At 41.4% G+C, this 18,633-nt stretch overlaps 4 protein-coding genes across 6 annotated transcripts in view; 2 read left to right on the top strand and 2 right to left on the bottom strand.

Moving 5' to 3' along the window:
- LOC113129165 (uncharacterized protein KIAA1522 homolog) overlaps positions 1-7,276 on the bottom strand; it is a 28,475-nt gene extending 21,199 nt beyond the window's left edge. Inside the window, exon 1 of one of the 2 annotated variants that reach the window (XM_026304995.1) lies at positions 6,943-7,276. The gene's annotated coding sequence lies outside the window, so the exon portion shown is untranslated. Of the gene's footprint in view, positions 1-5,897; positions 6,010-6,942 lie in introns of those variants that run through there. The other variant, XM_026305003.1, reaches the window with a different exon arrangement.
- Positions 7,277-8,257: 981 nt separating this feature from the next.
- LOC113132094 (syncoilin) lies at positions 8,258-10,855 on the top strand. 2 transcript variants are annotated; one of them, XM_026309928.1, is made up of 5 exons: positions 8,258-8,462; positions 8,662-9,135; positions 9,630-10,040; positions 10,128-10,252; positions 10,342-10,855. In XM_026309928.1, exons 2-5 carry the CDS (start codon positions 8,665-8,667, stop codon positions 10,382-10,384), a joined length of 1,050 nt encoding a protein of 349 aa, XP_026165713.1. In that variant the 5' UTR covers positions 8,258-8,462; positions 8,662-8,664; the 3' UTR covers positions 10,385-10,855. The 2 variants fall into 2 exon arrangements, with proteins under 2 accessions (XP_026165713.1, XP_026165704.1); XM_026309919.1 differs by having other exon boundaries at positions 8,659-9,135.
- On the bottom strand, positions 10,530-14,844 carry LOC113132084 (histone-binding protein RBBP4). Its single transcript, XM_026309908.1, has 11 exons — positions 14,706-14,844; positions 13,484-13,631; positions 13,251-13,396; positions 12,832-13,005; positions 12,613-12,728; positions 12,358-12,518; positions 12,137-12,263; positions 11,970-12,047; positions 11,490-11,624; positions 11,278-11,388; positions 10,530-11,117 (listed from the first exon to the last, which is right to left on the bottom strand). Exons 1-11 carry the CDS (start codon positions 14,719-14,721, stop codon positions 11,055-11,057), a joined length of 1,275 nt encoding a protein of 424 aa, XP_026165693.1. The 5' UTR covers positions 14,722-14,844; the 3' UTR covers positions 10,530-11,054.
- Positions 14,845-14,897: 53 nt separating this feature from the next.
- zbtb8os (zinc finger and BTB domain containing 8 opposite strand) lies at positions 14,898-17,077 on the top strand. The gene is made up of 7 exons (XM_026302778.1): positions 14,898-15,065; positions 15,236-15,260; positions 15,356-15,477; positions 15,584-15,666; positions 16,003-16,055; positions 16,380-16,416; positions 16,587-17,077. Exons 1-7 carry the CDS (start codon positions 14,912-14,914, stop codon positions 16,671-16,673), a joined length of 561 nt encoding a protein of 186 aa, XP_026158563.1. The 5' UTR covers positions 14,898-14,911; the 3' UTR covers positions 16,674-17,077.
- Positions 17,078-18,633: the final 1,556 nt, after the last annotated feature.

Genomic DNA, 18,633 nt, shown 5'->3' with positions numbered 1-18,633 from the left:
GGTGTCCACACATATATCAATTTAGTTTCCATAATATGCTCCTTATATTTCAATGGCTTCCTTTATCTTTTTTTTTTCTTTTTGTTCATGAGTGCAATGAGCTCATCGCGTTCTTTCAACCTCTTTACTCCACCCGTACCTTGGTAAACTCCTCTACTTTGTGGCAGATTTCCTAGCCTTTCTCTTGGGGGACATGTAGTTTACATTGGTCTTCCTCCAACTGCATACCTTATTAGATACTTATCTCCAAATCACAGACTCTTTAGATGACAGGAGTCAGAGCTTGTAAATAAGCAGACAGAGTGAAGTTAAGTGGGTGTGGAGACCAAGTGGGAGAATTATAAATCCCTGGATGACTGGCTGTTAAGGAAGTTTATGAAAACTTATTGACTGTTATGTTGCTCCATGGTCATGCGTGAAAAACAAGGCAGACAAAATTTTGCACGTGTCAGTAATATAACCTGACCTCTTTCAATAGCAGTCTGTAGGAATACTTTCCTGCCTCATGATGAGACATGCAAGTAAACCACAGCAACCTATGTCATGTTCTCTGAGGATTACAAAAGTGATTTTCCAAACCGCTTCTTGTCATCAAAGCTCTGTGTGATCCAAAGGGCGTTATATAGAGAAGTTAAAAGACACATTATTAAACTGAACAATTTCTGAAGCAGATGTGTAGTTTTAAAAGCCGATGCCTGAAATATAGTACAGTAGTCACGGATTAAGCTTTTATCTGTCAAATATTGTTAATGTCTCACTGCTGGAGTAAAGATGATATAGAGTACACTCAATCACCACATATGTTGTACCAGACTATGGAGAGGTGGTTTTAAATCCTTCCCATTTACATACAGATGTTGAGTTGGAATATTAGACTGGACATGTGTAACTAGTGTATCAAAGTGGCCACTGAGTGCAGTTTCCAAGGCAGGTTTTCACAAAAGGATCCACCAAAGTCATTAGGATTTATACTGATGATGACAGTGTCATCCCTAGAGCCACCCTGCTAACATGGCTAAAAACTAGAGTTCAATCTAGTTCTGGCATTACCAGAAAAAGAGGTTTGATCCTAACTCATGTCAGAAGTATGCAGCTCCATGACAGACGGAAGGTGAGTACCTGAAGTACTTGAATCCTTCTCTAATCCTTATACATATATGGTCATTTTTTAAATATTTTATCGTATTGTAGCCAGACTGAACTTGTTATTCAGTGAAGAATATCTAAAGTGACACAGTGTGCATGTATGTAGGCATGAGTTGTAGTGAAAAGTCAGTAACAAGAAAGCCCATCCATCTTCTCTAGAGAAAAATACCAGGCCTCACCCTGCACTAAGCCCTGGCTCCAAATTACAGTCATTTGGGCCTGACTGTGCATCTGCACTGGCTACAGTCGCCAATAATCAGACACCTCTCTCAGGGGAAAAAGGGGCCGGATCATTCATTTTCAGTTTAGACTGCTGGGAGTGCAACAAACTCACATGTTATTTCTATTGTAGAGAGACCAGAATAATGCTAAGACAGTGAAGGACCACCCAGCGGACTGTGGTGTGTGTTGTCCTGTCACAAGGAGTTGACTCATGCCACCATCGCCTTGGTTACACAAAACAAACTGCAATTTTCAGTTTTGCAAACAAATTTAATGATATGACGTGCAGATGAGTGTCCGTCTCACCCCTCTAAAAATATCAGTTTGTCTATCGCACGATGTTATTTTTTTTTTTTTTACCATTTCTCTAAAGGAAACATCTCTAATCTTATTTAGGTGAAAAGTTACTGTCACAGCCATATCGTTTGTAAATAAGCTCACACCTTGTCGTTTTAGAGTTGCTTCATTGTCCTCTATCACACCTCTCAATTCATAAAAGCTGAAGCACGTCCTCAAGGCACAAAAGAAGAATTTAAAATATTGTTCAACCTGTCCGAAAACCTCTACCATCATTACCTACAGAATGTCACATCAGGGTGTATCATGTCATAAAGATCATGACCAAATGCCCTAAGCTGATTTACAAACTACAAAAAAATATGCTCTTTCCTCACTTCCTCTGTGTGTGTGTGTGTGTGTGTGTGTGTGTCTCTCTCTCTCTCTCTCTCTCTCTCTCTCTCTCTCTCTCACACACTCTCACACACTCTCACACACACACACACACACACACACACACACACACACACACACACACACACACACACACACACACACACACACACAAACCAAACCTGCTTTGGTTTTCAAGCCCAGCCCCAGTCCTGCTGGAGCAGGCATGTGTTCCAGCATGCTGTTTACTTATCCTTTTACAAAAGACGCCAGATCGTCACACTGGACGCAGCAAACCTCAGCACAGTTTGTCAATACCAGCAGCACTGACTGATTAACTGACTTCGACAGTAGTGTGTACACATCAGCACGAAGGGGCTGATAATGGTTTATACACTGTCATGAAACAGATCACACATCTGACACAGCGTATCTGTTAATCAATGGATTAGCGTCATTGATTCTGTTATATATCTGACAGCTGTATGTCGATGAGCGTGTAGACATAAATTCCTCAATAAATGTGAATATCCACTTTTACATGTTCGAGGTCAACAGAGTTAAAGCAACGCAAAGCACCCACACCTACGTTGCCTAAAGCAAAGCACAGTAACACTGGTTACTGCACATACAGGATAATACACCACAGATCTCCATTTTACTGTACCTCTCGATGAAAAACTGGTGTGTAAAAGAAGGAGAAAAAGCCAATTGCTGAATTTTTTTTAAAAACAACTTTAAGTTACACATACATACATACCCCAGACAGATGTGTCAAAGCAGAATTGCAAATAACTAAGTATTTGTTTTAAACAGAGTGCCTTGAGGGTGGGAATTATAACACAGGGAAGTTCTGTACTTTACCTAACTCACTCTTAGTTTCCTGTGTTTGTGAAGTCTCTCTGAAACCCACTGATTTGTTTTATGGAAAAAACTACAACCATGCACTGAGGAAGGAGATTCAAACATTTCATGGTAACGGGTTAAAATGCTACTAGATCCAAAGTCAGAGCTGCACTATTGAAAAAAAAGAGTTGAAGCTGGTGGAGCAGTTGCCCTCAGGCAGCCCTGCATCTACCACAGAACATACAGTGAACTCCCACAATATTAATTTTAAGCTCAAGTGTAATCACACCCTTATCAACTCTGGGAAATGTGAACAATGTGAATTTCACGGGCAGTGTCAGAGAACACGGGAAGGGGGGGGGGGGTCTCCTGGACCTGTAAATTTGACGGTGGTGAGTCACACAAAGGAAACTGACGGAGCAGCCACTGCCTCACGGGGGATAAGGCAAAGCCAAGAGGGAGTGGCAGTGATACAGGCAGCCACCTTTGTTTGAATTAGGACTGGATCAGTTTAACCAGGAGGCCATTCACATCTACGCCTGAGCTTCTGAGCTTCACATGGTATGACTGTCAGTGAACTGAGGTTAAGGTCGAGCTGAACGTGGTTAGTCTGCAAGGCGGAAATAACAGGTTACCAAGGTTAATAATCTCCCTTTCTGGGCTGTTTTGTATCTGTTCCTGTCTTCCTTCTGAAGTCACCAGGACTGACTTTACAGTAACAGCCAGTTTGAGGCCATAACAGTTTTTACACTATGCTTAAAGTGACTAAATGGCAAGTCTTAGTAGTGTGAAAACCAGAGCACCTGCAGGCATGAGTCAGGGCGTTGGCTGTCTTCTCTGGGCATTATCAAACAGACTTAAGCAACCTTGTCTGGGCTAGAACTCTGCACACTCATGTGCAAACACTCAATGTATAACAAATGTTGAGTCTTCTCAAAGTCCAACTGGAAATGCTCAATTCCACAATTTAAGAAGTTGGTCAAGGACAGTCAGTGAACTGGAAATTTTTGTTGTTAGAGAGATCTGTGGGAGTCATGAGGCATCAGTGGAAGATTTCCCATCTTAAGGGCAGTGGTCTGATATTTCACAGAGGATTCCAACAAACATAAACAAAAGACAACAACTTGCTCACGAAAACTTCATTAAAAGAACTGGAGTCCGGGGTGGCCGCAAGTTTCCTACAATTTTGTTTCATACCAACACATCAGCATAAACACATAGTGACAGAGGACTTGGACTAAAAGACGATCTCTCACTGGCATTATGTGGTCCCTTTGTTTGCTGGCAAAAGGATAAAGTTTCAGAAAAACACCATGTAGGTAATGGCAGTGATAAAAATAAACACAACAACACTGGAAAACAACGCTGAAAGGACACAAATACACCAAGATGCTGTGTAACTGTGGTTATAGATGCTGTGTAACTGTGTGTGTGTGTGTGTGTGTGTGTGTGTGTGTGTGTGTGTGTGTGTGTGTGTGTGTGTGTGTGTGTGTGTGTGTGTGTGTAAGGTGCTACCATGCGGAGAACTGTGGATGCACTAATGCAAGATGGCGTGCTGTGAGGCCTCTGTAGCCATGCAGCAGCATGTCGTGTAAGAGCAGGGGCTGCATTCCTGAGAGATAGGTAATTATGAGGAACTCTTCTCTCCAAGAATGCTACACACACACACATTCACACACACACACACACACACACACACGCGCGCACGCGCGCGCACACACACACACACACACACACACACACACACACACCCTTCCTCCTCCTTCTCCACCACCCCTCATCCCCCCTCTTGTTCTCCCTTTCACCTAGGAGACCAGGCCATTAAAGAAAAAGGATAATGAGTGGAGCATGAGAGTCATTTTGAGATAATATTATAATATGCAGTTGTGTGCACTGACTGGGGTTGTTGTTGGCTGTGTGTGCTTTTCAGAAATATTCTACCTCTATGGAAGAAAACAGGACAAATGTTTTTTACAGTGTGTGAAAAATATTCATAACTTAATTAAATAAATATGTACATGCAGATGAAAGTTCCTTTTATGTCTGTCAACACTAAGGAAATGCAATTCTCAGTGTCAAAACACATTTGGGTTAATTTTATAAATAATGATTATACAGACGTAAAAATATATTCTAAATAAACTGTATCAAAATGTGGTGTGTGTGTGTGTGTGTCACAAGCCACATTGCCTAAAATGTTTTCATTATTAGCTGTTAATTCATTGTTATTATTGATAAATCTGTCAAAAATTTGGTCGATTCATTTTAATGTTCTCTGACAACATCCAGCGGTGACAGACAGTAGCACAGCTCTGTAAAGAGCAACTTAACATGCAGAAGTTTCCAGGGATCTAAGTCTGGACTGCAGCCTGTGTCCAGCTTAAGACCCTGACACTGACAGGTCAATCAGTGGTCAAAAAAAAAAAAAAAAAAAAAGGAACCATTGTGCCACAGCAGTGAGCAGCTGGTAGTGCAGACAAATACAGTGTGATTAAAAAATACCTCCTGCTCTGCCCCAATCAAGACAAAAACTCTGTAGCTGCATTAAAATGCTGTCGAAGTGGACAGTGGTAGTGTGGGAATAAAGTCCCTCATTTTATAGCAGAATTTATGTGAACTCTCAGAAAGACAATAAAACACATTGGCATGTTTGTTTGCATACACAGCCCATTACGTCCTCATACTGTCCCTTGATTAATTTTTTCAGAAGAGCTGATTAGCATTGAGTTACTCACTATCTAATCCCCTTGATCAACAACACTCATCAGCCAGGAGGTTTCTTGCACAGCAGGCCCTCATGACACACAGGTCACTCCCTCAACACATCATGCAATAATCACGTTTCTTTATATGTTACAACACCAATTGTTCTTCCTGATGACCTTTCTTGACCAACAGCTTTCCCCTTTGCTCCACTGAGCTGGGACAAACACTTGAAAGGTTGAACCTACCTGGCTGCACCATATCTCAAGATCAGAAAACATATTAGTCTTTCATTCCAGTGAATTCCTTACCCTGTCCTATGTCCTGTGTTATCATCCCATACCTACATTGATGTCTACCTTCATCTTCCTCTTAGTCTCAGGTATCAGTGTGGCTCTGCTTTGTCTCTAATGCTTACATAACACACCTGTGATCTCCATGGGTACAAGTCCTGGCATGGCGGACTGGCTGAGGAAGGAGCACCAGTATGAGACACACCCTTTCTAAACAAATAGCTCTGTCTCAGCCTCACCTAGCAGAGGGTGGAAGAGGTAAACCTGAAAAAAACAACCTCCGCCAACCCCGAAAGCGCTTTGATCGCTGCAAGAGTTTGCAGAAAAGTTTCGATTTGGAGACCAAAGTCCAGGAGAGGAGGCAGACAAACAGGGAGGTGGGAGACCACTAAGAGGTCCTGAGGAGTTCATGTTATCTGTGTCAGGTTAATCAACAAGCAGTGGGTCTATTTAACACCATTATGAGCGGACTGCCATTGACTGGCGTAGACAAAAAGAAGTGTCAGAGCACCACGTCAAGCAGTCATTTGCTGCTGGGTCAGTAAATGGGAAATAACACAATAGACTTCATTGTCATAAGCTCCATAGCTGAGTGAAGCACTACAGGTCTTAAATTACCTCAGCTTAGGATCCCTCAAGGCCAAGTTAAGCAAATGTCCCACACCTAGTTTTTAATGCATGCCTATACACAAAGTACTGCCACACACTTCCACCTCACTTGATTTGATTACACTTCATAACACTGCTTTTGACATGTGGGGACTATTTTCTTAGTTTTCAGACCTGATCTATATATTTAGACCATTAAACCTGTAAACATGACATGACAGTTTCAGTTTTCATGTTAAAAAGTATATATTATAAGTTCATTCAGTCGATGCTGTCACTTTAATATTATTTTTGACTTTTTGCAAGGATATTGATTTACAGGCCTTTATCACGCCAAAGTACAGCTTTAGAGACTTCTTGGGGAGGGATTGACAAAGCAGGTTCTAACTGCAGCTTTATGATTTAACTTATACAACGAGAGAGAGAGAGAGAAAGAAAGAAAACCTATTCATACCTTGTTAAACTTTACTGATCCAGATGGGTTGCTTCACCCTCTCTCCATTTGAAGCGTCCCCGTGCTGCGCCCGTCCTCCAACTCTCCAAACTTTCACCGTCCGAAGGAAAACTTCAGGTGAACCATTTCCGTGAAAGGCGCGCACTTTCAGGAAGCGACTGGAGGCTGAGTCCGTTTGCACCCACCGGTGACAGAGCAGTCTGTTTGGGTGTCACATAAACTGACTTCTCCGCTGTTTGACCTGCGGACGCTCCACTGGACCAGAGAGGGGGAAATGAAGAGGCGCTCCGCCGCCGCCGACCTGCAGCTCCCACCTGGAGGAGGCTGGCTCAGGTGTGACTGACGGACTGCCCTCGGTGTTATGGGGACATCTAGCGACGGGACACGGAAACAGCAAGTTAGTACAGGGAGAGAGAGGAGCTGCAGAAATTTGGACTTTCCCACGCCTGGTTTGCATTTCCAGCTTAACGTCAACATTTTTATGCAAAGAAAATATCTCCTGAGGATTTTTTTTTTACTTGCCTTTAATGTTTAAATTCAACACTTCCAACCAGTTTTTTGTGGATTCACACTTTTAGAAAAAAAAATTATTATATTATTATTATTTCCTTTGCATAAAAATGTTGACTTAAACTGGAAATGCAGACTAGGTGTGGGAAAGTCGAATTCCTGGGATAAGGCTCATTTTCATCTCTTGTCCTTGGACAGGTGTTAAGAAGGCATCCTAATAACAAACTAAAAATCAATAACATAATCAACATAATCAAATCAAATCAATATCATAATGACAAAACACCAGCAACCCAAACTGTATGACATGGTCACAAATAGGCCTAAACAAAAACCAAACACACACATGTAACAACACAGCAAGAGGCTGATATCATTCTAATGTTCATTCATCTGTTTGTAAGCCATCATTTTAGTGAAAGACATTTATGAGATCTTTTTAAATGCTAAAACAAAATGTGTTTATGTTATAGGTCCCATCAGAGTTTCTCATTCATAAAAATCCCCCTTGCATATCCCAGTGTGAGGTGATTCTGTGATGAACTAGTGAGAGAGAGAGAGAGAGAGAGAGAGAAAACGCATGCATGGGCCTGCTAATGGTGCCACCTCTGTCTGTACAGAAGTATGACGCAGACTGTTTTTCAGGTAGAAAGTAGAGGAAAGTTATTGCTCGGGTAGTTTTCAACAATGATGTCACTGCCTTCCTGGATGTACAAGCTGTAAAACTGTGTAAATATAGCTCTGTGTCTCTCTCTCTCTAGGCACCCACGCAGGCCCACACATGTTAGCTGATGCATCCAGAGCATGTAGGCCAGTCTGCTCTCAGCACTGACACAATTTGTGCTCCCATGTGGGGGTATGAGACAGTCTTAGATAGAGTTTCCCCTGTGCCTCCTGTGTTATTAATAAACTCAGTGTGTGCCTCTGTTTTCCCAGAGACAGACACACTGTAGAGCTGTCCTAAAAGCTGAAGCCTGCACCATTTGTCTGGACTATCGTTTCTAAACACAGTGAGTAGAAATATAAATTAAGAATTGTCAGAGGGTTTTTATGGTCCTCTTGTGTGTAAATATTGGATGCTATGTAAGTTAACCTGGACTGAATTATTAGAAGATTTAAGAACCATTATTTTTGAGCAATTATTGTTGTGGGTCATTTGAGTAAAGATGGTTTATGTCTTCTCTGTCCGTCTGATTTGCTTTTTAGCAGCTCATGGACCATCAAGGATCGACAGAGGATGGACAAAACAAGTCATTTACTGAGGATTCAGCCCTGGAGCCTAGACTTGTTGAAAAAAGCAGCCATACTAACTCTGAAATCATTCCCCTAGAGCAGCGTGGACAACACGATACAATACAAGTGGACCAGGTGAGCATGGACAACCTGGGGCAGCTTTTCGAGCAGTGCATCCAGCAAGTGTCTCGTCTCTATAAGCAGAGAGATGAGCTGATACAAGAGCTCCTCCATCTGCAGGAGCCCATGCTGCGAGTTGTGCAGCACCTGCGAGGGAAGCTTACCGATACACAGCGGCTGCTCACTCTGGCTCAGCTGGATTATATGGCCGTTCATGAGGAAGTGCAGGAGGTTAAGAGGAAACTGTTTGCAACAGCCAGAGACTGCATCCAGAGCCAGGTGACGCTGGCTGCACACGAGTACGAGGTGGCTCAATCTGCTGTGACACAGGTAGGAAACACTGACTTCATGACGGGTGGATTTATTTACTATGACAGGTCATAGTGAAGTCTTTTGTTGCAGTTTGACTGGCATGGTCCTTTAATATGATCTAAGTTAACATTTTTTCATCAGAATGGCATTAGTGTGGGAGAGATAGTTTTTGTTACTTCTTGATCGTAAATATTATGGTGTATTGTAAAAACTGTGAGGCAATGAGTTTCAACCTGGAGCTTTACTGGCCTATTTTTCTACTGTATTGCTTGGGTGAGACTAATTGTCTTTTATTTTGCCTGCTTTATTTATTAATTTATTGTCTAATTGTCTACAGTAATTTCATTTTATTTATTGTCTAATTGCCTACAGTAATTTCATTTTATTTATTGTCTAATTGCCTACAGTAATTTCATTTTATTTATTTTCAAGCTTCTGGAAAAACCTGGTTTACTGTAGTTTTGCTTAAAAATGCTGTTGAGTGTCAAGTATCAGTTTCTGTCTGTCCACAGGAGGAGCTCAGGGCCCACCTCAAAAGTCTGACCCAGGAGTTGTCCCAGCTCCAGGACACCCACAGGAACCAGATCAACTACTTGAAAGACATGGTCACTAAGCCCTGCAGGCCCAGGGCCATGAGCGACATCAGCCAGTGTCGCCAGGCGTCTGTCAAATTGCAGCGGCGGCTCAGTGGCAGTGTGAAAGCATTGGAGGGCTGGTACGAGCCTCGGCTCATGGCCCTGCTGAAGAGGCGGCAGGCTGGGGAGGACGCCCTAAGAAAGAGCAGGGAGCAGGCGATGGACCTGAGAGCCAGAATGGGGCCCCTGAGAGAAGACATACAGAGACTAGAGGTGCAGAGATCTTGTCTGGAGCAGAGAATCGCTCTGATGGAGAGGGAGAGAGAAGACAGCATCACACAGCACAAGGTATTGACTCCAGTGAATCAGCACATGACAAAGATAAAGAATGGTCAAAAAAAGGCCAAATGTTTAAAATGTTTACCCACTTTACAGGAAACTGTGGAGAAACTAAGAGAGACTCTGAGAGAACTAGACGAGGAGTTTGAGGTCCAAAGAAAATCTAAGAAAGATTTGGAAGATCTTAAGGACAGCCTTTTGACAGAACTGACATTTCTAAGGTTGGTTTACACTTTTCCAGTTTCAACTTATAAATTGTGAGTGTCAGCTAATGAATATAAACATAACTAACAAAAGCCTTATTTCACAGAGGCTGTGATGAGGCCAATGAAACTACTACAGAAGACTCCTAATTTTCTATTCCCAGAGGATATTTTTAAGCACAAATATCTACACTGTAAAGCTAAAAGATGACAGACAGCTTCTAAAATTAATTTAATTTAACAAGTAATACACCTACATTATATCTGACATGTTATACCAAAGAACAAAAAGTGATTTACTGTAAATATTTTTATTATGAATATACTTAAGTACACAAGATCAGATTGAGATCAGATGCAGCATGGAAAAACAGAAAAATACAGAAAGAAAAAAAAAAAAAACACACATATAACAGTCTGGAAAATTCATACTAAGCATATCAAGCAAATACAAGAAAAACCTACAGTATGTACAAATTTGTTAAAAAAGGATCTCCACAGAAATGTGAAAGAAATGAAACCATTAAGAAGCAAACCTGACTGATCATAGATTGTGACGGTTTCACCATAAATCACAGTGCCGTACTGGGAGTTTAGAAACCTAAATGATCTATAAAAAAAAAAAAAATCTGACTAATACAGATTTATTTTAAATACTTCACAACATGATGACAATGCAGCATCTTATTCTTCAATTTTCTACAAAAACACTGCTTCCCAAAACGTATTTTTATAAAGACATTACTGTTTATGCACCCAGCACTGGAAAATGGATCCATTTTTAACAAGCAGGTCAAATGAAGAAATGTGGAGACTGGACTCATGCCTGGACCTCTGAATCTGCAGCACCTTCTGGGTCCTCATCATTGTAGATGTTTTCAGCCTGTAAGAGAAACCGTTTAGAAATATGTAACGTGTACTGACTGTTGTAATAAATGCACTTTAATATCAAAGCACATTTTCACCATCTTCTGTCTACTTTATGACTCCACACTATTAAATTAAATCCCGATCCCACTACTAATATGTGGCAAAGCTCCTACCATCTGCCAGACTTGCATGATGTTGTCCTCTGATACAGAACAGATGACCCATGGCTCGTTGGGGTTCCAAGAGAAGTCTGAGATCTTAGCTGTGTGTCCACCGTGGATGAACTACAGAGAAGAGTGGGGGGGGGGGGGAATCACTACAGCGCTTAGGAAGAAGAAAAAAAAAAAATCTTTTTGCATGTACACACAAAAATCACAAAACTGACCAGCAGCTCAGGAGGGCCATCCTCAGCATCCTCTGGCGACTGTTCCTCTCCGATCTTACTAAGGTCCCAGACGTTGAGCCGTCTGTCTGTGCCGCTGGAGGCCAGGATGGTCTCGTTATGAGGAGACCACTGAACCTGGAGGAGAAGAGATGGGCCTGATGTTAAACTGATCTCACAAACATAAAAAACTATAAACTGATACCCATGAAGTCTCAACAAGGCTAAAATTGCTTTAACGGTTGGCTGACTGTTGGCCAGCTGACTGCTTTTACTGTGAGTATCCTTGTGTTTACAGTGGTCTCTCTAAATCATCAATCATCTCAGGCTAGTAACAGACTCTATCCGACAACACTGTCGGTGAGTCAGTGCTCATTTGAACCTCAGATCTTTTACTTGTTGCCCAATATTTACAGCCAAACAATAACTCTCCTACAAACTTTGTTTCAAATGTATTTAAGTAAAAAGAGTTTCACTTCTTACCTGGAAGATCTCGTCTTTGTGAGACTCAAATGAGTGCAGCTTCAGCTTCAGGTTCCTCAGATCCCAAAGAGCCACAGTCTAAAAATTAAAGCAGGCAGAATTCAGTGATCAAACCCATCAAACAGGAAAAATTCAAATTTTTTGGTCTGTAGCAGTTAAGGACCAACCTTATCTGCAGAGCCAGTGGCTAGGATGAACTCGCTGTAGGGATTGAAGGACAGGCAGTTGACCTCAGCAGTGTGGGCGTCTACTGCATGGCTGGGCTTGGAGGTGTTGTTGGATCGCGTGTCCCAACTATTTCATAACAAACAAAAGCACCATTGTTGAAGCCAAAACTGAACTTTGTTTTTTGTGTGACTCATCAGAGGGGTTGGTGAATTCTGCTCACATCATGAGTTTCTGGTCATCAGCCACAGATCCAAACAGTGATTCATGGAGCAGGTGCCAGGAGACGTCCTCTACCACTGCAGTATGGCCTGTGAAGATGGTCTTGGCATCAACGATCTTCCCTTCCTTGGGCACTGTGCTGATGTCCCACAGGCAGATAGTCTATGGCAGAACATAAATGGGTATGAAAATATACTGACCAAAACAAGCTAAAACAACAACAGAAAAGAAGAGCAAAGGATGAGAGGGTGCTTACATGGTCATCAGAAGCACTGAGGAGACAGCCGCTGAGGTTAGGGTTCCAGGAAAGGCCGTAGCCCTCCTTCTGGTGGCCCCTCAGGCGCAGATCAGGAGTGCATTCCCCAGAAGGGTCTTTAATATAAACAAAAATCAATGTTACAAAAATTGTGCAGGAATCACATTTGTCATTGCGTTTAGGAATTCTTCAGACAACATGTTTTGGCTATAATCCTACCAGGCTTGGAGGGGTGCTTTGTGTAATCAAAGACCAACACGTCACTGGTAGGGGTCTTGGTGGCAATGATGCAAGGATTCTGCGGCATGTAGCGGGCTCTGTTCACTTCTCCCTCATGATTGATCTTGATCTCGATCTCAATCTTCCCACTTACTGATCCAAAGCCTCCAAACTCTAAAATACAGGTCAACAGATATGTAAGATGTTTGTTGTAAATTTTTATGTGTGAGCTGAAATTCTGTTAATGGGACAACTGTATTTAAACATGAAAAACTCCATCCTATTAACTAAAATATGATCTAAAAACAACAATATATGCTTAGATTAGATTTTCTAAACACCACAGTGCTTTGACAACACAAAAGGCTAAGCTCATGTTTTAAACACAGACATGATTCCAACATTATATTTCCCTTCACCTCCTTTCTCGCTGTCGTAGTGTGATGCATCAAACTGGGCATCATCATTTGGGAGTTGAACACTAGCAATCACAAGGTGATTCTGCTCATCAGAAGTGTGAGTCCCCAAAACCAGCCTGTGCACACTGTAGTCTTTTCCCTCCGGCCTGAGGAGGAGAACATAATTGTTTCAATCATCCCAATTTCTCTGGCATGTTTTCATGACTGCAGAGCAGCAGCACATCCCCTCTCACCTGGTCACATCTGGCAGCCACTGGGCAGTGAGGCTGGGCCACTCCAGAGCATGAGTCATGACCAGATCATAGAGAAAAGGGGTGTTCTTCTTCCAGATCTTGTACTCCTCGTTGATGACCCTTTCCTCCACAGCATCATCAAACGCAGCTGCAAAATAACACACAGATCGTGAACATGTTAATTTTGCCAGTTTATTTTGTAATCTGCCCTGCAATTAAAAGAAATGTAGAAGAAGAAGAAGGTAGCATGGTGGAGATTAAATCTATAATTTAGTTGAAAAGCAAAGCCAGTTGCTGCCTGCTCTGACTGTAAACACTGGGTTGTTATTACTGGGACTTATTAGTGTGTGTTACAGCTCCATGGTGTGAATACTGTCAAACAACATTAGCCGACTTAGCTGCACATATGCACTTAATTGTTTTAGTGTAAGTGCAATGAATGTAAACAGTAAAGTGCAGTATTATAAAGCACTGCAATTATTCTACATTAAATGAAAAAAAGTTGTATGTTTACAGTAGATATAAAGGTAACTGTGGCCACATGGTACGTTAACAAACCCCTGCTAAGCTGCATGTAGTTTTTATGATGTTAAATTTACAGCACAGAGAAGGAGACAGGAGGACAGTGATGGAGACAAGGGGAGAGAGCAGGGGTTAGTCCCCAGGTAGACCCCTGGGAGACAGCATGGGGCTCCTGTATAAATGACACATTGTGCCGACTTAAAAGTCTGTTCCTGGTTCGCCCCTGGTTAAAATGATGTCAAATTAACCAAACCGTGAACCACCTAATTTGGCTGTACTTAACAGAGGATACTGAGGTCAAGTCAAGTTATCCCTTGCCAATACATTGAGGCTCTTCCTTGTCAAACTAACATTAGCTAGCAACAAAGTTTATTCTGCTGATAAGCTAACGTTAGCACGCGTTGCTAGAATTAGCCACATATTAACAAACAAGCTAACCGCCCGTGATAAAGACCTTAATCAACACATCAGTCCGTGTATATTCGATAAGCAGCGCTCCTGCACACCAAGTTAAACCCCTGTATGACCAGCCTGCTAGCCGCTGACGTTAGCTCGCCGCTAGCAGGCTGGTTTATAACAATGAAAGGCGACGCTAACTGGCGCGCCAACAACCACCGGCCCATCCTGACTCGTATTCTCTAACATTCTGGACTTTGTGGACACATTTAATCTTCTACCTCAGACAAGCAGTTGCCCTTACCGTCTTTGTCAGCCATTGTGTCGCAAACAATCCGCTAATACTAACAAAAAGGAGGATTTTTAGGGGCAGAGCGCACAGAAAACAGCACGAAGGCTTGCAATGGCGCCAACTCCATAGAACGCGACCGGCCAATCAGCAGTCACCAAGACAGACAGGAAGTAGTCATCGCCACACATTACTACTTCCGGGGCCTTCCACTCGTTTCCATGTTGCAACATTTACATGCAGAAGTTCAGATCTGCCGATCCTTTAAAACACTGAACAGTCTCACAGCTACAATGGACGACCGGGAGCTGGACCTGACTGAGGCGCAGAAAGCTATCAAGGCAAAATACCCACCAATCAACAAGAAATATGAATGTGAGTGTGAAGCTGTGATAGTCAATGTAGCTAGCCTGGGTCGTTTACTGTTTAGATTCTCTGAAAACAACAGGAGAAACTCAATACACCTATCTTTAAAAAAGTGTCATCATATCTGCCCAGTGTATTTCATCTGGCTCCTCATGTCCTCTTGTGTTTTACTGTTGCAGACCTGGATCACACTGCAGATGTACAGTGAGTGTGTTTTCTTATTTTGGCAACAGAATTGATGGATCTGAAGTTTCTCTCTTCCTCAGTGGTCATCATTACCATCTGTTTTCTCTTCCAAGAATCCACTCCTGGGGGGCCTCTCTGGAGGAAGCCTTTGAGCAGTGTGCCATGGGCATGTTCGGCTACATGACGGACACAGAGACAGTGGAACCGATCGATACTATCGAAGTGGAATCAGAGGGTGAGAACTGATCTCTGTTCAACAAAAGCCTCAACAATATCTCTTCTACTAGTCATGCTGAAGGTAAACTGTGTACCATTTTTCCTTCACTGTGGCTTCTCATAAGGTGAAGACATGGAGTCTCTTCTCTTTCACTTCCTCGATGACTGGTTATACAAGTTCAGCGCAGATATCTTCTTTATTCCCAGGGTGAGTTTGGTTGTCAGGTTGGTTATGGAGTGGCCGACGTGTGGATTTAGTTTAGTTTAAAAAGATAAGGCAGAAAAGACTGGTCCTTTCTTGTGTTTGGCTTTTCCCCCACATTCACATTGTTTTCCCATAGGTTTAGCTAATTTGTCAGTTAATGAACACAAAATTATTTATGTTTTTCCCACCACAAAAAATTAAGTTTTGACATTGCAAACTTGTGCAATAAAACATCCCCCATTAAATTCTTCTGTCCAAATTCCAATATCCATGTTTTTATTATTTATTTGGTAATTTATTATTTTGTATTCACAAATATATGTTCTTTCTCTTTGTTAGGAGGTCAAAGTTGTGCAATTAGACAGAATGCGCTTTCGGATTCGTTCCATTGGGTAAGTTTCGGTATCTCTTTGCATTAACATGAAGGTTATGACTTAATTTTTTTATGTTGAAAACCACTTTTCTTAAAATTACAGATTTGAGTGCAGTCAGAGGCCCTCAGAGAGCCTTATCTGCTTATCTCTAATGTTGCCTTCAGTTCCATAATTTCTGGATTTTCACTGAAAGTTAAACCCAACCTTATATCTGTATTCTATGTCTGTATGTGTGACCTGTGGATGTTGTTATTGTGAGTACATAAAGTAAATACTGTCCATCTAACTGTGTTCATTTGTTAAGCTGCACTCACACCGTAATGTTTCTTTGGTTTAATAAAGGTGGGGTGAAGAGTTCTCTGTGCTGAAGCATCCACAGGTAAGCCAGTGAAGGAAGCTTGATGCACTATGCACTATTGAATTTATCACTGGAAGATTATTTAATACATTTCTGTATAGGCTTTTTTTTTTTTTCTTTGACACTATATGAGAAAACTTGTGTAAAATGAATGTAGTGTAAAGTGTTTTGTCTTTTTGTTTTCATTGAAGGGAACGGAAGTGAAAGCCATCACGTACTCTGCAATGCAGATCCACGATAAAGAAAAACCAGAGATATTTGCCATTATTGATATCTGACAGTACCTCCGGGTACAGATGACACTCTTGGTTCGATAGAACTGAAATATCTGCACCGCCACTTTAAGTGGCTTTTTCCTCCAAGACACTTATTATTGACTTGTACAATCTGAGTTTGTACTTATATAGTGAAATGTTTACTGTCAGGAGCATTTCTCAGCATTACTTTTGATTATGGATACACACAATACAATAGAAGAGCTCTCTGACAGATTTCAGACTAGTTAGATGACATTGATCTCACATAAGAGACATCATTTCAAAAGTCAAGAAACCTGAAATATGAATGAGACTTTAAGAATGGGATTATATTCAGGGAAATGCAATGTATGAGAATAATTTAAAACTGCTTTATTACAGTGTATTGAATTTTAACACATTTGTCAATACAGTTTTACTTGAAATGCTTTTGCAAATTCTTATTCTTATTTATCACACTTTTGAAAGTGCATTGATGCCTTAATAATCATTGTAAATCAACAAATCTTTATTTTTCTTTTGAGATTGATTAAATGGTCACTGATCTTTTAAATTAAAATCTCACTGTAATATTTGGTGGTGTGCAATTGCACTTGAGTAAAGAATCAAACACTATAAAAGACAAATATGCATAACTTTCTAATTGAATTTTACCCAGCAACACATTAGGAACTGTTGTCTACTGTGGACTTTATGGTGTGTGTGAATATAAATGCTTGGGAATAGCAGAGGAGATTTTCTTCTGTAGGACAATGGCTGAATGCCTACATGCAACAAACTGATTTCAACAGTAAATCACAGGTTTTCCCTCTGGGAAACATGTCATTATGCACCATGGGTGAACTTGGAACATGTCAGGTCAAGCTTCCCCCTCAAACCACATCCACAGTTTTTACCTCAGGAGCATTGACAAGAGAACAATGGGACCTGACCAGCATGATCACAGCTAATCCTGTGCAGTGAGACAGCAAATGTTAGATGAGAATATTTTACAAAAGACTGCCATGTTCATGTTTGGGCTTGTCACTTTTAATACAGACTGAACAACCCCAGGATGTTTCTCGCTGCTGTTGTGGAAAAAAATACCTCAGCTAAACAGTGATCTCAGAGGTGTGTGCGTGTGATTAGAAAAAAAGTTCTGATTACAACATTGTACTTTGTTCTAGATAGTTCAACTGATAGTCATTGCTCTGCACAAGAGTTCAGGCCGAGCAAGGGGTGTAATCTGCTGGGACCTTAGTTCTTTAGATTAGACGGCAAAAGAAGGCGCACATATCCACTGGGATTCAATATGGATTATAGCTTCTTCTGCTGTCCTCCTGCAAGGATGGATCTGTATTGTCACACTGATGTTTAAAGTTTCATTTGTAATGGGTTTTAGAAAACCTGGTGCTTGCTGATGAAAATAAAAATGCATGTAGGCACTCTATAAAACTGACTGGCCAGGCAAACAGCAACAAGCTGTCATAGAGAGTTTGACTTAGCTATTAAATATTTATTGTTTGACATAAAAAATTAACAAATGATCAGCTAGTTCAAAATAAAAAACACTGAGAAAATAAATGTTAATAGAAATAACTCTTGCATCCATCCATCCATCCATTTTCTATACCTGCTTATTCCTAACCAGGGTCACAGGGATCTGCTGGAGCCTATCCCAGCTCTCTTTGGGTGAAAGGCAGGGGTCCACCCTGGACAGGTCACCAGTCCATCACAGGGCCACATAGAGACAAACAACCTCACACACTCACACTCACTCCTATGGGCAATTTAGAGTCACCAATCAACCTGACATACATGTTTTTGGACTGTGGCAGAAAACCTTTATGAAGATGGTCATTCTGTAAATTACAAATTGCAGACCATTTAAACTGAATCCACTCTAAGTAAATGGTGGAGAGCAATGTTATCAGTTGGAGCAGGTTATATATTGACTCCATCATGAAGGCCCAGCAGAGGTTGTACTTCCTGCGTCAGCTGA

The sequence above is a fragment of the Mastacembelus armatus genome, chromosome 22 (genome assembly GCF_900324485.2).
Source record: "Mastacembelus armatus chromosome 22, fMasArm1.2, whole genome shotgun sequence".
Classification (NCBI taxonomy): Eukaryota; Metazoa; Chordata; class Actinopteri; order Synbranchiformes; family Mastacembelidae; genus Mastacembelus; species Mastacembelus armatus.
This window is presented reverse-complemented; position numbering and strand designations above follow the sequence as displayed.